The sequence below is a fragment of the Lemur catta genome, chromosome 1 (assembly GCF_020740605.2).
Source record: "Lemur catta isolate mLemCat1 chromosome 1, mLemCat1.pri, whole genome shotgun sequence".
In the NCBI taxonomy this organism is placed as follows: Eukaryota; Metazoa; Chordata; class Mammalia; order Primates; family Lemuridae; genus Lemur; species Lemur catta.
The window spans coordinates 102986254-103008730 of NC_059128.1; the positions used below are offsets into that span (position 1 = coordinate 102986254).

Sequence of the window (22477 nt, forward strand, 5' to 3'; positions counted from 1 at the left end):
GTGTCTGTAGATCTCTGTTCCATGCCAATGATCTATTCCCGCTCTAACCCTCACAAGCTGTAGGATTTCTGTAGCTTTTCCCCATTCTTCTTCAAAAATAATTTTGTTTTTCTTTTGCTCTTAAAATTTATGCAGTTTCAAAACTTATATATTCATTGGGATTTTGATTGAAATTGCATTAAATCTGGGGAGATTTTATACCTTTATTCACATATATCTTGAACTCACAAATTTATAATATTTAATAATATTGTGAATGGAATCTTTTCACATTATAATTTCTAACTAGTTAAATTAGTATTCACTAATGCTCTTAATTTATGTATCTTAATATTATATTTAGCCATCTTTATTGAACTCTTTTATTCGTTCTCGTAAGTTTTTTAGTTGATTTGTTTGGATTTTCTAGGTAAACAGTCATATCATCTAAAAAATGTGGAACTTTTTTCTTTCCAGTATTTGTACATATTGCTACTTTTTATAGCTTTGTTTCATTTTCTAGACCCACCAAAACAATATTGAATTATAGTGGTTAGAAAAGACAACTTTATTTTGTTCCTGTCCTTTTATTTAAAAAAAATTTTTTTTAAATTGGGGAGGCACAGCCTTCAGAACAAGTGAAAGTATACTTTCCCAATTCTTGTCTTTAACGAGAAAGTTTATGTTTTCTTGTTAAGTATGATGTTTACTGTTGACTTCCTTAGGTAATTTTTAAATATCACATTATGAAAAGAATGTTACTTCCCATTTGTGGTTTACTAATGGTTTTGTTGTTGTTATTTTGTTTTATTTTTAACTCAGAAATAGGTGTCTTTTTGGACTTTATGAAAGTGTCCTTTCACTTTTTAGTATGACAAATTAAATCAGTGTGTTTATGTTGAACCATTCTTTAATTTACAGGAGGAAAAACCCTACTTGCTCATGATATACTATTATCTTAATTTATAGCTAGGTTTCATCTAGTAATATTTTATTTATGCTATTATCTGTATTCATAAATGTAATCAATTTTGTATGAATGTGTGTGATTTCTTCATCAGGTTTTCTTACCTATTTTATACTAATCTCTTTTAATGAATTTGTAAGTTTTCATTTTTTTAACATGGTAATACTGTCGTCCCTCAGTGTCTGTAGGGGAGTGGTTCCAGAATCCCCCACAGATACCAAAATCCACAGAGGCTCAAGTCCCTGATGGGAAAATGGTGCAGTATTTGCATATAACCTACGCACATCCTCCCATACGCTTTAAATCATCTCTAGGTTACTTATAATACCTCATACAATGGAAATGCTATATAAAGAGTTGTTACACTGTACTTTTAAATTTGTATTATTTTTATTTTTATAGTGTTATTTTATTTTATTTTTTTTTTTTTGAGACAGAGTCTCGCTTTATTGCCTGGGCTAGAGTGAGTGCCGTGGCATCTGCCTAGCTCACAGCAACCTCAAACTCCTGGGCTTAAGTGATCCTCCTGCCTCAGCCTCCCCAGTAGCTGGGACTACAGGCATGTGCCACCATGCCTGGCTAATTTTTTCTATATATATGTTTAGTTGTCCGGATAATTTCTTTCTATTTTTAGTAGAGACGGGGTCTCGCTCAGGCTGGTCTCGAACTCCTGACCTTGAGCGATCCACCCGCCTCGGCCTCCCAGAGTGCTAGGATTACAGGCGTGAGCCACCGCGCCTGGCCTTATTGTTTTTTTTTCCCCCAGTATTTTGATCCTCGGTTTGTTGAATTCACGCAGCTCCCGAGGGCTGACTGTATATTTAAATTGTTTAGCATAGTGCCTGGCACATATTAAGTACTCAGTAAACATTAAAATTCTATTGTAGTCTCTCTGTTCTAGAACAGTTTAAAGAACATAAGAAACAGGCTTATAAAAGTTTTTTGAAAAACTATCAGGGGACAGTTGCTTTTTTTCGAAGAGTAGATTTTTGAGAACAATTCCCATGTTTGCCATGATATTGATCTGTATTGGATCTTGAGTCAGATTTTCTGGAAGATTTTTCAGTTCATCCTGAGTTTCTTTCATAATTTTAAGATTTTCTCTATACCTGTAATTATAGCCACTTTCTTATTTCTAGTGTTGTATATTTTAAATGGTCTTTTCAAAGTACTACATCAGCTTTTAGTCTTACTGATATTAATATTCTCCTTATTTCTAATTAACCATTTTGTTTTTTTGTCTAATTTTTCTCATTTTTGTCATTGTTCATTATCTAGCTTCTTGAACATTTAATTCATTTATTTATAATCTTTATTTGTTATTAATAATAAAAAATTCTTAAGGTATGAGTTCTTTGCATACAGCTCTGGCTGCATGCCATAATTTTGATAAGTAGTGTTCTCATAGTCAGTTATTTGTCAAATACCATTTCAGTCTTTTCTTAAAAATTTTCTCTTAAAGACTTTTAGAGAAAAATCTAAAATTTTTAAGTGGTTTTTGATGTTTGGTTTCTATTATTTGATATTAATAGCTACAATATGGTCAGTTAATATAGCCTGTAAGACTTCTATATTTGAGACTATATGGAAATTTTCTTTTGGAACCTAGGATATTTCTTGGACTAGTAAATTTCTAGCAATAATCCTTGGACTTAAAGAATTGTATTTGTTGGCCAGGCGCGGTGGCTCACGCCTGTAATACTAGTGCTCTGAGAGGCCGAGGTGGGTGGATCTGAAAAAAAATGTGAACTTTTATCCAGATTATTACCAAACTTTTTATTTTCAGCATCCTTTCTTAATAGTTACAAAGTTTCATGATCACATTACAACTCACTTCTTAGCCATAACCCTAGACTTTAATTGGTTTCAATGCTCACAATAATGTTTCCTACAGCTTGTCTTTCCCTTTCTTGAATTATTTAATGTGATTAATTTTCCATTTGGTGGGAATACCACATCCAATAATTTTTAAAAAGTTTTTTAGAGTTTATTTTCTGAGATCTTAAGTGTCTTAACTTACAGGTGTTTCTTTTGTTGTCACACATAAAGGAAAGTTTAGCAAGGTGTAAATTCTGAGGTCACAATCACAATTCTTTCATCTTGGAACATATAAACATTGCTTGATAAATTTCTGTCTCTGGTTTTGCAGATGAGAAATTCAGTTAATGTGTAATTATTTTTCCCCATGAGCATCCGTTTTTGTTTGCTAAGGATCTTTATATAATTTTTTTCTTCTTGGAAATCCTTGGTAAATCTATATCCAGGTATAGATCTTTTTCTCTTTTCAGCAATCCTCCATGACCATTGTTAATCTGAAAACTCAAGTCTTTCTTCACTCAGGAAAATTGTCTTCTACTTTTTTACGTATTGATATCCCTTCATTTTTTTTTTTTTACAACTATTGTTATGTGGCTATTAGGACTCTAAATCCATCTTTTATATCCTTATCTTTTTTCCATATTAATTCTGTTGCTTTGCCTTTTTTCTTCCAGATTCTTAGAGAGCTCCTTGAATTGATTTTCTAGCTCTCTGGCTCATTTTTGTCAGCAGACTTCATTCTACTTGTTACCATCTATGGGCCAGACATGGTGGCTCACTCCTGTAATCCTAGCACTCTGGGAGGCCAAGACAGGAGGATCACTTGAGCTCAGGAGTTCAAGACCAGCTTGAGCAAGAATAAGACCCTGTCTCTACTAAAATCTAGAAAAAATTAGCCAGGTGCGGTGGCTCACACCTATAGTCCCAGCTATTCAGGAGGCTGAGGCAGGAGGATCGCTTGAGCCCAGGAGTTTGAGGTTGCTGTGAGCTAGGCTGACGCCACAGCACTCTACTCAGGGCAACAGAATGAGACTCTGTCTCAAAAAAAAAAAAAAAAAAAAAAAAGCACTCATTATTTACCCTCTGTGTTGAGTAGTTTTTCCCCCCAGCCAACATGTTATCTTTTTAAGTGGCAAAAGAGCTTAATGGTTCTAGGATGCTTTTTCTTAGCAGCCTGTTCTTGTTTTCTAATGTAGTATGTTCTTAAACCTCCCTGAAAAACCCACTTGCAGAGTTTTATGTTCCTTGTACTATCCCTTGTCAGTGGGGGCCAAGAGACTTGCTCAGTTGGGCCCCAGTCTTGGCTGCCGATTCCCTTCATAGGTCCTGTGGTTGGTGTCGTCACTCACATGGACAGGCTGGTGTCCAGATTGTTCAGTGTCAGTGGCTGCTGTGGGCTGGCCGCGAGCGTGTGAAGCACAGTTTACAGAGGGGCAGGGCCCCTCCCCCAGGGCCCCAGAGGGCAGGAGCTTGTAAGTGGCCCCCCCACCACGGGAGTCATGGTTGGATTTCTCCCCAGTGTGGGGGAAGAAAAAAGGTCTTTTTCCTCTGCCCATTTTAGATTCTCCGCTAGGGGCTTGTTAATTAGACTAACAAGGGATAGATTAACAAGAGAAAAACAGAAGCTTATTAGCATGTACATCTCGCATGTGTGCCATGCTCATACGTGGGAGTTTCCAGAGATGAGTAACTTGAAAAGGTGGTTAGAACTTCAACTTATGTAACATCTTAAGAAAAGAAAAACATGTATAGAAAAGTAGAAAAGGGGTTTTAGGCGTTCACGGGTCGGGAAATTGTGGGAGGGTGAATGCATAGGGACTGCTAAAGGAGCAAGGCTGGTTTGTGCCAGCCTATCCCGGTTCCCAACTGTCCCTTCCCGTCGTCCTCATGACCATAAAATTCCCCTGAGGGAGAGGATTCATGGCAGTCCTCGGTTCTTAGAAGTTTTTGCTTTTAATCAGAAAAGGAAGCCATGGGAAGGCTCCTTTCTGCATCTGTTGATTCTTATTTGCCTCCAGCTCAAAATAATTGTATGCCAAAGTGGCATATTTTGATCCCCTACGCCAGGTACAGTGGGCAAGCCTGGTCCAGCCAGCACGAGAGCGCGATACCTGTCCCTTGAGCATTCTGCGTGGCTCATGAACCCGAACACTCATACATACACACGATTCGTAGTGTTTCACAATTCACCAGGGGCTACTAGAAACACTCAGCTTATTTTTTCTGTGCAAAACTTCAGTGCCATAAGTAACCTATAATTTCTTTCTGGTCAGGAGTCAGTAATAAACCATCCCATTCTTTGATGCCGAGCTGACGTAGAGCTCACCTTGGGGAGCAGCACCTGAGGTGGCTTTAAACCTCAGACTTGGCCTGCGAGTGTCTGCCCTGGGGCCATTGACATTTGATCCACATGCCTGTGGAGTCCCTTCTTTGAGCCCATGTTCATGTCATGCCTACTGTGTGGCATGTTCTCTGCTAGGGGCCGGAGTATAAATATGAACAGACACAGCGCCGGCCGTCCTTGCGGTCACGGTCTGGTGGAGGAATGGATCAGCAGTTAACGATCAAGGCTGCAGAGTGCTGTGAGGAGGCCTGTGTCGCTGTGCTATTTACTGTGTCCATGTTGTTGTTGTTTTTTATTTTTGAGACAGGGTCTTGCTCTGTTGTCCCGGCTAGAGTGCCGTGGCATCATCACAGCTCACTGCAACTGCAAACTCCTGGGGTCAAGTGATCCTCCTGCCTCAGCCTCCTGAGTAGCTGGGACTACAGGCACACACCACCACGCCCGGCTAATTTTTCTATTTTTGGTAGTGATGAGGTCTCGCTCTTGCTCAGGCTGGTCTCAAACTCCTGAGCTCAAGGGATCCTCCTGCCTCTTCCTCTCAGAGTGCTAGGATTTCAGGCGTGAGCCACCGCGCCCGGCCTATTGTGTCCATGTTTTGATAGTTGCCCTTATCACACTGCCTTCTGGATATTGTTTGCCCTTGCCAGTGCCCTTTGTCCAGCACAGGCCCGACATCCGGTATGTGCTCGTCAGTGTGGAAAGGCGGAAGGAGGAAGGAAGACAGGCACAAAGGCCAGTGAACTCAGAAATGTCTCACTGCTCCACCTAGATTGGCTGGGGAAGGCCTCTTCCAGGAGGGTGCTGCACTTACTCAGCATGACATGTAAGAAAAGAGGAAGGCCTTAGAGAGGAGGGAACACGTGTGCGAGACAGAGGCGCTCGTGAGTCTGCCGCGTCTCAGGAACTGCAGTGTTAAGGTCTATGTGAAGGCAGCGCCTGGACGGATATGCTGGGGTCAGACACGGTGTGCTGGAAAGGAGTTAGGACTCTATCCTGCAGTTTCCAGAACATTCAGTGTTCTTAGTTTGCTCCTTTTTCCTACCGTCTACTCTCCTCGCCAGCGAATGTCCTGTAGAATACCCTGTGAGTGGGCACAAGGGGGGCTCTGCTGGAAACCCACTGACGGGTGTTAAAGACCGGATCCTCTCGCTGTATTCATACTGCGACTGAAGTGGGCAGGTGTGGGAGCAGGGGACCAACCAGTATTTATTTCTTTGGCTGCATACTTATTTATATGTCACCTGTTCCACAAAAAATTAAAGGGATTTACCATCATATGTTGGGTGAAACTGAAGCAAAGAATCTGGACCAGGGGAAAGGGAGCAGCATTAGGAGCCCGAGGCCATGGTCCAGGTGGGGTGAGGCCACAAGGATGCAGAGATGGAGGGGTGGGGAGAGGGCCAGGGTCTCACACCGCCTGAACCAGCCAGTGCTGCACGTGCTCAGGAGCGTGGGCGGGGCTTCTACACACGAGTGATACAGGTGTAGGACTGCAGGTGGGGCTGAGACTGTCTGTGTCTGGGTGCCAGATCCTAAAGCTTGCCAGATGGCCTGGGGGAATTAATCCAGGACCATCAAAGCCTGTAGCCAGAAAGAGCTTGAACTGTAGTTGAGTGCAGAAAGCAAAGGACCTATTAATCAAGTTGAAGAGGTGTGAGGAGATCATAAACTAGGAGAAGAGTTCCCAAGACCGGAAGCTGGAAAGATTGGTGACAGGTTGGGGAGAAGCACAGGGGACAGCCCAGGGGAGGGTTCACCAAGGACATGCAGCAGCAAAGCTGGGGCAGGGCAGGGAAGAGTTGCTAGCTGAAGAAGAAATGGAAAAGACAGATGCTGATGGGCCTGCTTAGGGCGGGACTACGGGGAGGCAAGCCAATTGCCAAGGGTGCAGACTGCAAGGAGGCTGTCACCTGCCTCCCCCCTCATGAACCCACGTGAGCATCTCCCCGAGTTTGCACCCTAGACATCTTGCTACCACCCCTAGTCCCAGCCCTGCCGGGTGCCTGGGTGCCCTCTGGGAAGATACCGGTACATTGCATCTTACCAGGGATTGACAGTGTTTTGGGGATTGCTTCCTGGCCTGTGAGGAGCACCACATGGACAGAAGAAAGGCAGCTGCCCAGAGTTGGGTGACATGACGGAAGGGACAATCAATGACCCATTTCTGAGTTCTCTATGAATTTACCCAGGGAACTGGTTTCAGAGCCAGGAGCTGCTGTGTTTCTTTTCATGGAGAGGCCTTGAAGGTAGGTTTGTTAGAATAACATGTGGATAAAAGGGACTTTTTCCCCTGGTTCCCTTTGATGTTTTGGAGAAAGAAGCAAGAAATTTAAAGTAGCCCAAGCCAAGATCAGGGTTAGGGCTGGTGTCCCTTTCTCAATTCTCACGAAGGCCAATCTCCTCTATTTTCTGCAGCTGGGGAATGGGCTTTGGCAGCTTAGGGATGGAGGCCTGAGACACTTGACTTGAAATTAACAAGATTTCCTCATTGATTCTTAACTGATAGAACTAAACTGACTAGAACCACATCTACCCATCCATCCATTGAACGATCGTTTATTGAGCATTTATTTCATGCCAGGTATTGTGATAGCTTTTGCCAGATGAGTCATCATCCTGTCTTTGAAGTCTGACTCTAGGGAGTGTTTCAGACTGTGGATAAGTGTGCAGAGCCTTGTACTGTATGGCAGGGACCCGTAGGTTCCAGAAGACATGTTCAGATAAAGTGCTATGGCCGTTTTAAAGAGGGGGAAGTTGTGCATAGTTGGGAGGATCGAGGAAGCCTTGACCTCTTAGTCAGTGTTGGAGCTGTCCTTGAAGAGGTTTGTTGGACTATGAGTTTCATCTAAAAAAAATTGTCTAAATGAGTGACAACTTTTTAGTGAGTGGCTTAAGCAAGAACCGGATTGATGACTTATGTAAGTGAATAATGGGAGTGGAGCTGGCCTCTGACCTGACTTGATTAGAGATATTCAGGAGGTACTTCCTCTGTATTTCTAGTGGCCTCGCTTCCTTCCAAAGCTGTCTCATTCACAGAAGGATGTACCCCTCATGGTTGCCAGGGGATTGTGGCAGCTCCAGAGGTCACACACCGTCAGCCTCAGATTCAAGGGGAGAGAGTGTGAATCTCCCCCAGCATTCCATGCCAGGTTTCAGTGAGTCTCTGATTGGGTCAGGTTCCTCTCCATGCAAAGAAGGGTCTGTCAGGCTACTGGGGGATACACAGATTGGCTTAAGCCTGAGTCACACGCTCCCCCAGAGCTCATGAACTGAGAGCAGGAGTATGTGGCTCCCTAAAAGGAGAGTCCAATTCCATAATGGATCAAGAAGAAAGAGGAATGTGCCTTTAATACATCTTAGAAAAATGTCCAGTAGCCACTGCAAATGAAAGCAAAGAAGAAAAAATATTCCAGGTGTGTAGAACAGAAACAAAAGTGCAGGGAACCGGTTTGAAGCCAGCCTCAAGGGAAGCACCCTAACTCCTTGGTACCCGGGCAGCCTCTTTTTAATAGAAAGCTTTCCCTTGGCAACACAGTAGGACACTACCCTGCCTTTTGAGATGTTCTTTCCTGTGCTATCATCATCATTCTTGTACCCTGCTGTAAGATTACTGAGGAAGAAAGAACTATTCCCGTTGTACAAATGAGGTGAGAGGCCAGAGAGTTAATGGGAGCTGCCTCAAAAGGAGAGCTTGCCCGAGCCAGGACCAGAACTGGATACACAGGTTTTCTGACTGCAGACTGGGGGCCCCTTTCCTGTTCCTGCTGGGCTGTATGTACATCAGGCAGCCCACAGCCAACGACTGTGCTGAGTTGCAAAAACATTCTGCAAGTTGTTTGTCTAGAACTCAGAGTATTCTTTTTTTTTTTTAACAGATGGAGTTTAACTGTATCACCCAGGCTGGAATGCAGTGGTGTCATCAAAGCTCACTGCAACCTCAAATTCTAGGACTCAAGCAATCCTCCTGCCTTAGCCTCCCAAGTAGCCACTGTGCCCTGCTAATTTTGTAGAGATGGTGTCTTGCTCTTGCTCAGACTGGTCTTGAACTCTTGGCCTCAAGCAGTCCTCCCACCTCAGCCTCCGAAAGTGCTAGGATTACAGGTGTGAGCCACCACACTTGGCTAGTCAGAGTGTATTTTATATTATTAAAAGTAAGCATTCTGGCCAGGCACAGTGGCTCATACCTATAATCCTAGCACTTTCGGAGGCTGAGGTAAGAGGATCACTTGAGGCCAGGAGTTCCAGATCAACCTGGGCGTGACCCTGTCTCTAAAACAAAAAAAATTTAGCCAGGCATGGTGGCGCATGCCTGTAGTCCTAGCTTCTCGGGAGGCTGTGGCAGGAGGGTCCTTGAGGCCAGGAGTTCGAGGTTGCAGTGAGCCATGATTGCACCACTGCATGAGCCCAGGCCTCACAGCGAGACCTTATCTCTTAAGCAACGTTAAACTTAACTTTCCTTGACGTGAACAGAAGCAAAAGAAACTGAAAATTAGAATTGTTAAACTTTAAAGAAATATTTCTTCATCTTAAAATATTTTGCTAAAAGATCCCTCTAAGATTCAGCAAAAAAAGAAACATTAGGCCTAAGGAGGTGGCGGCTCATGCCTGTAATCCCAGCACTTTGGCAAGCTGAGGCCAGAAGATCGCTTGACACCAGGAGTTCAAGATCAGCCTGGGCAACATAGCAAGACCCTGTCTTTACAAAAAAGTAAGAAAGAAAAGATAAAAATTGCTAAGATTTTTATCAAGAGATTGGACTCATATATGTATATGTACAGTCTGATTATTTTTTAAGAGACAAGGTCTTGCTGTCGTCCAGGCTGGAGTGCAGTGGTGTGATTGTAGCTCACTGCAGCCTGGCTCAAGCCATCCTTCTGCCTCAGGCTCCCGTGTAGTTTATTTTTAACAAAATGCTTCCATTTTAGATGGTAGTAACTGAGTCTGCTATGAAAGATCAGGGTGCTCCTATCCTTTCAGCTTTGCTTCCATGTCAAAGGGCTGTAATGCTTAGCCCTAGTCCTTTTACTTTGACATCTCTTTTCCCAGATTCTGTATTTTAATTGAGCTCTTAATTGGACGGATGTTATTAGTAAGCAGTTTTTCCAAGAAGGACTTCTGTGTTCTGAATTCCTTGAGTCTCTTGGTATTGAGAATGTCTTGCATTGCTCTTATTATACTTGAGTGACATGTTGGCTGGGTATAGTATTCCTAGGTCACACTCTGTTTCCTTCAGAATTTTGTAGACATTGCTACATTGTCTTCCAGTATCAAATGTTCAGGAGAAGAGGTCTGAGGCCATACTGATTTGCTGTGTCTGTCTTGATACCTAAAGATATTTTTAATTCTTGGAGTTTATTACTTTAACCAAGCTGTCTTGGTGTTGAGCATTCTGTATCAAATTATTCTAGAACCTGGCATGCGTTTTCAATCTAAAAATTCTGCTTATTTCAATGAAATTTTCTTACATTACTTCTCCTCTTCCATCTTCCTTTTCATCCTTCTCATTTTTCTGTTTTTCTTGCTCTGTTACCACTAGTATTACAGTTTTTAATTTATTAATTTTAAGTGTTTTCAGATTAGTAATCTAATAGCGTTACTACAGTTTGAGAGGGGAGAATTTATTTATTTAATGGCTACTGAATGAGTAATGAAGATCAGAACTACCATATACATTCAAAGCTATGTAAAAATCATTTTTTATTTTATATACATTTTTGTAAAGTTATTTGAGAATATCAGAATTATTTCTGTCACATAAGGAGTTTTCTGTGTCACCAGATTCTATTGACATTTAATAATTAATTTTTGTCTTTGAATTTTGTAACAAATTCCTGCTGTGGCATGTTTTGCAATTTGGATATGTTCTGCCAAAGCTACTAGAGTTGGTGTGGTATTTCAAGATTGACATGATTGAATAGAAGTGGTGCCTGTTCTCACTATGTGTTACTTAACTAAGATAGTATTATGTTATTATTACCTTAATCATCAAATATCTTTTTTTATTCATGGCTTTAATTAATTGATTATTTGTGGTATTTCCATCTCATTTACTAAAAACAAATCAGATTTAAATAAAATAGCTTGATAATCACTGTACTTATCTATGTGATACACTTTGTCGTATTTCTTGTAACATTTACTGTCGTGTAAATCCAAATTGTGTTGATGTTTACCAATATTCAGTACTATGTAATTGTAGTGTATTGTTATAAAAGTCAGTGGCTTTCCCCAGGTGATCTACCCTTGTTCCAAAAATGGAATCTCCTTTATTAACATACAACATGTGATGCTTAAAAAATTTCTCACTCCCAATACTATTTTGATTGCACTTATGAGGGTCATCATTGCCATCACCTCGGCACAGGAGGATAATCATGTTTTAGAAATACCGTGTTGGTGGCACTGGGCAGAGTTGGTTGGAGCTGGAGCGACCAGAGGCAGGGAGGCTTATGAGGGTATAGTGCTCCAGGAAGTAAGCAATAACTCAAGCAAGAACAAAGGCAGTGGCAGTGGGAACTGCTGTGGCAGATTTGGGCGCCAGGATTCTGCCTTACTCATCTTTAAGATCCTTGCCCTGTGCCTGGACATAGTTGATACTCAGTCCTTTTTTAAGTAAATGATGGCAGAATCCAGAAGACCTAACGAGGAATTATCGTCGAAGCCACAGAGGAGAGGGAGGCATCTGGGGTGGTCCCTGGCTTGAGTGGCCTTGAAAGGTGGTGCCATTCCCCAACATAAAGATTGCAGGAGAAATAGGGAACCCCCGTGGCAATGTGCCTGCTACCTAGAGAGTTATGTGGTCCCATGGTACACTGTTGACCAGCCATGTGTCTTGGGGGCTGGGACCTGTACAGAAAAGAGCTGGTAAGGAAACACACAAACTTTCTCTTCCTCATTCTTGGGTGTGGGGCGGAGCCTGAAACAGGAGGTGCTTCCTCCTCTCACCGCTTTCCTTGCTGCTTCTCTACCTTCTGGTGTCTCCCTCTCTGAGACCTCAGCCTTTCCCATTCCCAACACTACCTTCTCAAGCAAGGAATAGTTAGAGGGGAAGTCGGTAGGGATAATGAATTTACTCTCTTTAAATATTTCAGGCTTTAGAATTACCCATCTCTTCTCCTGGTTTCAGAAATCTTGTTTCCTCAACTGTGTCAGCCGGGAGATAGCAGGAAATCAGTCTTCTTAAATGCATTCATACTACAGGGTAAATGACTGATAGAGCCTTGTAACTGTCCTGTAGTTTTCTGATTTTCCAAAAGAGCTGCTCCTTTGCCACTCCACCATAGTGAAAGCTCCAAGTTGCTGCCTGGAGGTGGGGCAGGTGGAGGAGAGTTTTTCGGTTGTCATTCGGGCAAGCCAGACCCTCCCTAAAGTCCTGCCCTGGTGCCAGCTGGTCCTATTTTCATAGATTTTTCCTTCCTGCATTTCTAAGTGACTTATTTCCTAGAACACCAGAAGTGGCATGCTCCTGGCCCCAGCAGAAGATGTGGCTGGACTAGGGTGGCCTGACCATACTGGGGAGGGGACGGCCCAGAGAACACTCTCAAGTGATATTTCCTTACTTCCTGAGGTTGCCAGGGTCACCTATCAACAGCAGAGCTAATCCCCCACCATGTATAATGCTCCTTCTTCTTTCACGGCTCCAAACTGTCCAGTGTGTACCTGGCACTGTGCTGGGACCTTCACATACTCCAGCCTGTCTTTTTCCTTGTAGTAATGCTTCCTTGGGGGAAGCATTATTACTTTCATTTTACAGATGAGGGAATTAAGACCCAGAGAGAGAAAGTAATTTGTTCAAGGCCTCATAGCTAGGAACTGGAAGAGCTAACCTGTACCATTTCTGGCATCGCAGTTTAGACACAGGAAGCCTTGGGATATGGAGATTGAGAACCCAGGAAACATGTTGAGGCTTTTATTAAAATATACTACTTGGTGGCCAGGCACAGTGGCTCACGCCTGTAATCCTAGCACTCTGGGAGGCCGAGGCGGGAGGATCGCTCAAGGTCAGGAATTCGAGACCAGCCTGAGCAAGAGCGAGACCCCCGTCTCGACTAAAAATAGAAAGAAATTATATGGATAACTAAAAATATATATAGAAAACATTAGCCGGGCATGGTGGCACATGCCTGTAGTCCCAGCTACTCGGGAGGCTGAGGCAGTAGGATTGCTTGAGCCCAGGAGTTTGAGGTTGCTGTGAGTGAGGCTGACACCAGGGCACTCACTCTAGGCCAGGCAACAGAGTGAGACTCTGTCTCAAAAAAATAAATAAATAAAAAATAAAAAAAATAACGGCAGTTCTATAAGGTGTTACCTGGTGGAGAAAGTTCCCCTTCCTTACACTGATTTTCCAAAAATTTCTTAGCTATTTCAACCGTTTATTCCTTCATATGAAATTTAGAATCAGTTGGCTAAGTTTCAAAATCTCATTCATAATCTGATTAAAATTGCTTTAAACCTTTATGTTAACTTGAGGAGAATTAATAATCTTACAATATTTAGTCTCTCTAATCCAGATTTTGATATACTTTTCTGTTTTTAGACTTTCTCTATATCTCAGTGGGTCTTGTCATTTTTTTCATATAAGTCCTACATATTTCTTGTTTGGGTCACGTTTAGGTATTTTGTAGCATTTTTTTGAATTGCTGTTGGGAATGGAATCGTGGAGTTTTTGCCCATATTTCTTTTCGTTTGCTTTGCTGAGATAGAATGCAGCTATTTTTTTCTCACTAATTCAGGTGTAATCCAGACACTTTGCTGAGCAATTTCTTATTAATTCAGTGGTGTTTCAGTTCATTCTTTTGAGTATTCCGGAGCAAATAACTGCCATTTTGCCTTTCCAGACACACAGCTCTCTGGGCTAAGTGTGTGTTCTTGCTGTGGAGCTCCTGTGGGCAGGTGCCCACCTCACTTCTGTCTCCCTCAAAGTGCCAGGCACACAGTAGGTGCTCAATGAATGTCCCTTGAATGAGAGCAAAGGAACCACTCAGCTAAGGAGGTCATTCTGGCCCTGGATGGCAGCCCTTTAATGGGTCGCTTCAGTTCAGGGTCTGCACTCCCGTGTTACCAGAGGGCTGGGGCTTTCAGGCCCAGGGTGTCTGAGTCAAGCTGACCAGCTCATGGGCACCTGCTGCCAAGTGTCCATTTCCGTCTGGAGGGGAGCAGGGGCCGGTTTCCCCAGGGAGACCCCATTCAGGGCGGAAGGCGCTTAGAAATAGAACCCAGCAGGGAGAGGCTGTGGTTGTGCAGAAGGTCTTGCCCTCTGTCCAGCCAGGCCGCCTGAGGTGCGCCCTCCCAAGCTGGGTGCGCTGTCCCCAAGGAAGGGGACCCAGCATCAGACGCAGCCCCTCTCCCGTGGGTCTGCAGCAGGAAAATGACAACTGCCTGTCGTTCTCCTCCCTTTATTTCTACACCCTCTAGAGTTGCCCACACTTACTAGTATTTTATTTTTAACTTAAAAAAGGTAATATATTCATACATTCACACGGTTCAAACATGAAAGCAATCTAAAAAGGCATACGGTGAAATGTCTCACTCTACCGCTGCCCCACCTCGTCCTATAACCTATAACCTTTTATTAATTTGTGTCCTTGTAATATTTATTTAAATATAATCAAATATGAATATATTCTTATTTTTCTCAATTCTTACACAAAAGGTAGCATCCAATACACTTCTGCACTTTGATTTTTTTACTTAAAATATATATCATAATAACACAAATAGCATTTATTGAACACTCATTATATGCCTGTCACTGTTCTAACCTTTTTATATATAATAACTCATTTAATCCTTCCAATACTCCTATTATTAACCTCATTTTTCCATGGAGGTTTTTTCATATCAGTACCTAAAGAGCTTCCTCAATTTCTTACAGCTGCGTAGTATTCCATTGTTTGGGTGCATCTTAATTTATGTAACTAATTGCCTAGTTACTAACGCTTGGGTTATTTCTGATTCTTTGCTATTACGGACTGTGCCACAGTGAATAAATGGTACGGATGTCATTCTGGATGTGTGGAGACAGGGCTGCAGAGTAGGTACCTAGAAAGAGCATTGCTGAGCCAAAGGATAAATGCTCTTGTAATTTTGGTGGATGCTGCCAAATTGCTCTCTGCAGAGTTTTCAGTTCCCTTCACAATTGCTTAGAATTTCTAACTAAGGTTATCCTTGCCGAGCACTGTATTTCGTCAGGCTGGCCAGCAGGCTCTCTGTTGGCAGTTCCAGGACAAGTTAGTCTCAAGGCTGTCCCAGCCAAGACCCTTTCTCCTGGCCTCTGGTGGGCTGACTTATTCCTACCATTGCTGGTGAGGGTAAATTCCAGCAACATTTCTGGGAAAGTAACTACCAGTATTTTTCCTGGTAACATTTGAAGAAGCAGGCTGGGCGCGGTGGCTCACGCCTATAATCCTGGCACTCTGGGAGGCCAAGGTGAGTGGATCGTTGGAGCTCAGGAGTTCGAGACCAGCGTGAGCAAGTCTCTACTAAAAATAGAAAGAAATTATCTGGACAACTAAAAAGATATATAGAAAAAATTAGCCGGGCATGGTGCCACGTGCCTGTAGTCCCAGCTACTCGGGAGACTGAGGCAGAAGGATCGCTTAAGCCCAGGAGTTTGAGGTTGCTGTGAGCTAGGCTGACGCCATGGCACTCTAGCCTGGGCAACAGAGTGAGACTCTGTCTCAAAAAAAAAAAAAAAACATTTGAAGCAGCAGCATTGCAATGGTTATGAGCGTGGACTCTGAGCCAGACTGCCTGGGTTTTATATTAGTTTCTTACTGCCACTGTAACCGATTACACACATTTAGGGGCTTAAAACAATACAAATTTATTGTCTTTTAGTTTTCGAGGTTAGAAGTCTGAAATGGGTCTCACTGAGGCAAACTTGAGGTGTCAGCAGGCTTCGTTCCTTTGGGAGGCTCTTGGGGAGTATCCGTTTTCTTGATTTTCCCAACTTCCAGAGGCTGTCCGGATTCCTTGGTCCACGGCCCCCTTCCGTCTTGAAAGCCAGCAACATAGCGTCACTCTGACCTCTGCTTCATCAAATCTCCTCTCACTCTCTCGCCTCACCCCTCTGTCTTTCATAAGGACTTTCATGATTGCATTGGACCTACCCAAATCATCCAGAATAATCTCTTTATCTCAAGATCCTTAATGTAATCACACCTTCAAAGACCCTTTTGCCATAGTAAGGTAACATACTCACGGTTACAGGGTATTAGGTCATGGATTTCTTTAGGGGCCATTATTCTGCACACTGCAGTTTGTATCTGGACTCTACTACTTATTAATTGTGTGACCTTGGACAAATTAGTCATATTTTGCCGCTTACATCAGTTTTTCCATCCTTAAAATGGGGATAATAATAGTACCTATTCCATTGGATTGCTAGGAGAATTAAGTGAGTTAATTGTCAAATGCTTATAATAGTGTCTGACACATACTAAATGCTAAGGAAGTACCTGCTAGCTAAAATATGTTAAATAAAAATATTAAAATACAAACACAAATTCTTTGATCTAGCAGTCCTATTATTTGTAATCTATTTTCATAGAAAAAAAAGTGTCCATGATTAGGCTATATAATGTGGATATTACTAAAGCATTGTTCATATTAGCATCAAACAAACAAAAAAAATAGAAAAAAAAGAGAAAAGAAATAAAATGCACAAACAGAAAATCAACTGAATGGCCATCAAAAGGAGAGTGATTGAATCAATTGTGGCCCATCTGGAGGATAACGGAGGTATTAAAGAGAATGCATCAGATCTGTGCCTATAGACCTAGAGGAAGATCCTGAATGAAAGTCACACAAGAGGGGGAAATTACAAAGTAATGATATGGCATGATGTCATTTTTTAGAACAAACCTCAACCCCCAAAATTGTTGTAAATATTTGGGCCAATTTTATAACGTCGGTATGTCTGTTTCTTCATCTGTGAAATGAGGAGCTCAATACTGCTCCCCTAAGGGGCTCTTGCAAACGCTAAATGAGAGGGTCGGTATGTGTCGAATCCGTGAAAAGCTGCGAGCCCAGCACAGTCGGTGTTTGTGTAAGGTGGTTTGAGTGGAGAGAGGTGCAGAAGGGTGCACTCCACAATGCTCACCTGGTGCCTCGGTGGGGAAGGGAAGTTTAGAAGTGGTGCAAGGAGATTATTATTTTCTTTTTGTATATCTTTGCGTTGTGTCACGGATGTTGAAATCGTTGCTGTAGCAACTTTTTATACTCTAATGTTTGATTGGTAGTTTGGATACTAGCACCATAACCACAAACATTGAATTGGGGAAAAGCACGAATGTAGAAACATACCATGATTCAAAGTTTGGTAATTTGGGCAGACGAAGTTAATAATGAAAATTTAATGAAAAAATCGTGTGTCCGCAGCATCTACTGCCGGGGCTGCTGCAAGCCGCTGTGCTGCTCGTGTGCGCTCCTGGACAGCGACCACAGCGCGCTCAAGTGCGACATCAGCGCGGAGATCCAGCAGCGGCAGGAGGAGCTGGAGGCCATGACGCAGGCGCTGCAGGAGCAGGACGGCGCCTTCGCCACGGTGCACGCGCAGCTGAGCGCGGCCATCGGCCAGCTGGCCCGCGCGCGCGCAGACACCGAGGAGCTGATCCAGGCGCGCGTGCGCCAGGTGGTGGCGCTCGTGCTGGCGGAGGAGCGCGAGCTGCTGGAGGGCGTGACCGAGCGCTACCAGCGCGACTACGAGAAGCTGGCGAGCCGGCTGAGCAGCCTGGACGCCGTGCTGCAGCGCATCCGCACCGGCGGCGCGCTCGTGCAGAGGATGAAGCGCTACGCCTCGGACCAGGAGGTGCTGGACATGCACAGCTTCCTGCGCGAGGCGCTCTGTCGGCTGCGTCGGGAGGAGCCCCAGAACCTGCAAGCCGCCGTGCGCACCGACGGATTCGACGAGTTCAGGACGCGCCTGCAGGACCTCGTCTCCAGCATCACCCAGAGGACAGGTAAGCCACCCTTGAGGGCGGCCTCTTTATCATTTAAGGGCTTGAAGGGGAGTCAGAAAAGATCATCTCCGTTTGACAGAAAAGGAAACTGGGTTTTTACTAAGTCTCTTGGGTTGGTCAGGTCTTAGGTTTAGGGTGCAGAGTATAGGGGGAGAGGAGGCTCTGACTTGGGCTGCAGCCATCCAGAGGGGACACGTTTTAGTAATTTACAAACCGTGTGGATTAGCTGTGACCTTGTAACCCCTGTGGAACATGTGAAAGTTGAGAAACTGCAAAGCCGAGAATCTGTCCCACATCATTTTAGCCCCAGAGGGAACGAGCACTTCAGGAGGTTCTCCAAAGCCTCCCTGTGCCCAGAAACAGACAAGGCAACTGGGATGTGGGGTTAGGGCAGAAGGAGGCTAAGAAAAGCCCCTGGGTGGTTGACTGCTTGCCCAAAAGCCTGCAGTGACTCAGTGGAGGATATCCCTTGTCCCTCTGGGGTTGACATGCCATCTGAACTAGGCCCTGCCTAGCATTGGGCACTTGGGAGGTCAGGAGACAGCAGATCAGTTCCTGATCTCTAGAGTTGTCCAGTCCAACTGGGAGAGGAGCCAGGGCAACATCACAGCTGGAGAATGGGACAGATGAGATAGTGCTCAGCTCTCCAGTGCAAATCCAGGAGTCGTAGCAGCTCAGTGTGAGTTGGAGACATCAGGGCAGGCTTTCAAAATGAGTGGAGAGAGAGTGCACAAGAGGGCCTCCAGGGCTCTTTGACTAAATCTCTAAGCTGGCATCTGAGCTCTGAGCTGCCAGTGTAGGATACCCTTACTGAGAAAGGGAAGAGAGCCTGCAAAATCTGAAGGCACGTGGGCAGGGGCCAGCAATGGGGGGCATACTTACTCCTCCTGGAGCTGGTGGACGTGGGCTCATAAGGGACAATCCTAGAGTGGGCGTGGACTTGTGCTTCTCCCCCTGGGCAGTGACGGTTACCCCATATCCAGGAAATGACCCCGCAGAGTTTAAACAGCAAGCCTTGGATATTGTAACTTGGCAGTGACAGAGAGAAGAGTTATTTTATTCTGAAGCATGAGACATTTAGATTTAAATAAAATAAAATTAAATCAATTAAAATAAAATTTAATTTTAGATTTAAATAAAAAATAGACCGCAGGTAAGGAAGACTATCACAGAGCTCTCCCTGTATGCAGAGAGTCAGTGAGCAGTAATGGTTTTATGGTTGTCCACACTTCGCCTTTCTGGTGGCCCAGAGGTGGAGGGAATTGCACTTGGGCTTTGGAGCTAAAAGCAAGCACGCTCTAAGGTCACCTCTCTCCTTTCTGGGTGGGTTTATGCACACAGCAGTTGAGAGAGTTTTCCTTCCAACTATCAGCCTCTCCTTGGAGCTGTCCAGTGCTGTGAGATGCCCTGGAGAATAGGTAGCCAGGAAAAGCAATAGGGACCAGCTCTCTGTCACTGTCTCAGATCAGGATGCCCCTCTGCTCCTCACTGAGGTATCCCTGACCTGCCTGTGACCCTCTCTGTGTTCTTCAGATGCAGTTCTCTCCAGGAGAGCCAGCCCAGAGGCTGCCAGCACTCGCAGGGACTCTTCTGACATTGAGTCGGTGAGATGGGTTTGAGGTCTGAAGGGGAGGCAGTAGGACCCAGCAGATCAGGCAGATTGTGAGTTCTGCCCTCCCTGAATCTGCAGGGAGAGTGCCTGGGAGAGGGACAGCAAGTAGCTGGAGTGGAGCTTTCATGGGAGGACATTAGGAAGGGTTGGCTGGCTGGCTCTGGGCTCCTAAATGCCAGAGTTGCTCCTGACGGGCCATGGGCCAGGTTCAGGGGTGGACAAGTGGTGAAGGAGGCAGTCACCGGCAGCAGCCCTGATGGATGTGTCAGATGACCTCTCCTCCCTGCACCAAGCCTAAATGTGTTAGCCTTTTCCTGGGATCAACACAGGTGGACCTTCCCTCTTCTTCCCCCACATACGCTTCTTAGAGAGGAATAGGGAATGGGGCCAGTAGTCAGATCTCAATCCCAGCAGTCTGGATTCTGCTGGTGTGATTCCAGGGCCATCATATATCTAAGAAACATAGTTTCTCAGGGTTGGAAGGCACCCATATGCCATGTAATGTTGGCATTCTCTCTGCAGCACCCCTGACCTGCAGCTGTCCAGCTTTCATGCACACACCTCCAGGGACAGGAAGCTTGCTCCTTGAGGCAGCTGCCCCCACCTCTGGACTGCTCTGACTTAGAAAGTGCTTCCCTAGGTGGAAATGCGGTGTCATCCCTTTGACTTGCCCCCTTTGGCGCTTGCAAGCATGGTCCTCTCCACCAGGATAAGCTTCCTCAGTTCCTTCCTGGACCTGACATCTGATCTCCTCCCCAGCCTGTCACTCGGGTTTGCGTGTACCTACCTGTCAAGGATCTGGGCCCAGGACTGACCAGTCCTCCATGGAAAGCAGGTCTTCTGGTGGGAGGAAGGGGGTGATATTCCTTCCTAGCTTTGTCCTGGGGCAACTTACAGTAGGCTGAGGCAATCAGGAAAGGCTTCCTGGAGGAGGCAGGACTTATAGTATGAGAGTTTTAGAGCTAGGAGAAAGCACAGAGCCTAACTCCTTTTTTATTATATAGAGGATGAAGCTAAAGCCCAGAGGGGGGAGGGGGTGTGACCCAAGGCCACACACAGCAAGTTAGGGACACTAAAAGCTAACCCTTAACTGCCTTAGGTACTACATCCCCATACACACAGTTTCAAAAGTAAAAAGGCATTTTATTTGTTGATCAATAATACAATCACATGGTCAGAAATAGACACATAGAAAATGCTCATGTCTCACTCGTACCTCATGTCCCATTTGTCCAGTTCTTCCATGCACCTGTCTTTATTCATTTCTTATATATCCTTCCAGAATTTCTTTATGTAATTACAAGCAAATATGATTATAAATACTTGCTTTTTCCACTCTGTTTGTACACAGAGGTAGCATAATACCATATATACAGGGTATTACACCCCGGGTTTCACCACCCAGCTATGTTGTTCTGGAATTCTTATCCTGTCAGTAGGTAGGGAGCTTCCTGATACTTTCCTGACACCTTTTTTGCAGCTGCATAGTGGTCCACCGAATGGATGTAGCATGGTTTATTCAGCCAGTTCCCTGCTGATGCATATTTAGCTTGTTTTGCTATTATAAATGATGCTGCAGTGGATAATGCCTGCAAAGAAATAATATGAAATAATAATGGGAAAGTGCCCTGGATCCACAGACACAGCCGTCTTCCGGATGCCAGTCGTCGGTTAATGAACACAAGAGCTCACATGATCAGGCATCTTGATCGGTCTTTGTCTTGATAAAGCCAGAGCAGATGTAGCCTCTCACGGTCAACTATGAAACAGTTTGAACTTGGGGCATCAGAGGAATGCCCTTTGGCAGAGCCTCTGCTTTTCACTTCAGTCTTCAGCTGGGGGCAGCGGTGGAGCTGAGGGAAGGAAGTGGTAAGGCAGTGTGAGGACAGAGGACGGGCGAGGCAGGCAGAGATGGGCTGTCCCTAGGGAAAGCGGCTCTACCGGCCATGCCAGGAGGGAGGCAGCTCTCAGACCCATGCTTCTGCCTTAGGAGGCAGGAGACAGGCTTTCAGTTCCAGCACTTGTCCCTCTTGAAACTGCATTCATTGCAGCCAGGTGCCTGAAAGATAGGAAGAGAAAGCATATCAGCGGGCTTAACTGGGAGGATTTGGGAAGGTTGGTGGCAGTGCTGAGTATTTTCCCTCTATTTTCTCGTAGGCTCTTTTTGTAATGATGTTACAATACTTTAATGAAAAAAAATAAATTTATTATTTTAAAGCTATAAAACAACTATAAATCTTTTATCATGTTTTTTCCCTCTCCTGAGCCTCCTGTGTGTCCCCTGCTTCATTAACATTGGTGGGAGGTCTTGCGGGGGATGGGGGATGGGGCAGAACCAGAGAGGAACCCAGCCTTGCCTTTGGGGAGTTCACAGCCTAAGTGCAAAGAGGGTCCTCTACATACCAGCCGTTTGCAGAGGCAGACACAGAAGGATAGAGCAAGACCTTTTAAACTCCTTTTTTTAAAAAAAAAAAATTTTAATTGTGGTATAATACACACTAACATAAAATACACCTTCCTAACCATTTGGAAATGTACAGTTCAGTGGCATTAAGTACATTCACATTGTTGTGCAACCATCACCACCATCCATCTCCAGAACTTTTTCATCTTCCCAAACTGAAACTCTGCACCCATTACGTACTAACTCCCCATTTGCTCCCCCAGCCCCTGGCGAACACCATTCTACTTTCCGTCTCTATGATTTTTACTACTCTAGGTGCCTCATATAAGTGGAATTATACAGATTTGACCTTTTGTGACTGGCTTATTTCACTTAGTATCATCTTCTCAAG

At 44.3% G+C, this 22477-nt stretch overlaps 1 protein-coding gene across 12 annotated transcripts in view; it reads left to right on the top strand.

The window, feature by feature from the left end:
- The window catches only part of PML (PML nuclear body scaffold), a 53110-nt gene that overhangs the window by 4802 nt on the left and 25831 nt on the right, over nucleotides 1-22477 (top strand). For all 12 annotated transcript variants that reach the window (XM_045531821.1, XM_045531801.1, XM_045531772.1 and 9 more), the window contains exons 3-4: nucleotides 17490-18070; nucleotides 19604-19674. In XM_045531821.1, the coding sequence (XP_045387777.1) occupies nucleotides 17490-18070; nucleotides 19604-19674 (652 nt within the window). The remainder of the gene's footprint in view (nucleotides 1-17489; nucleotides 18071-19603; nucleotides 19675-22477) is intronic.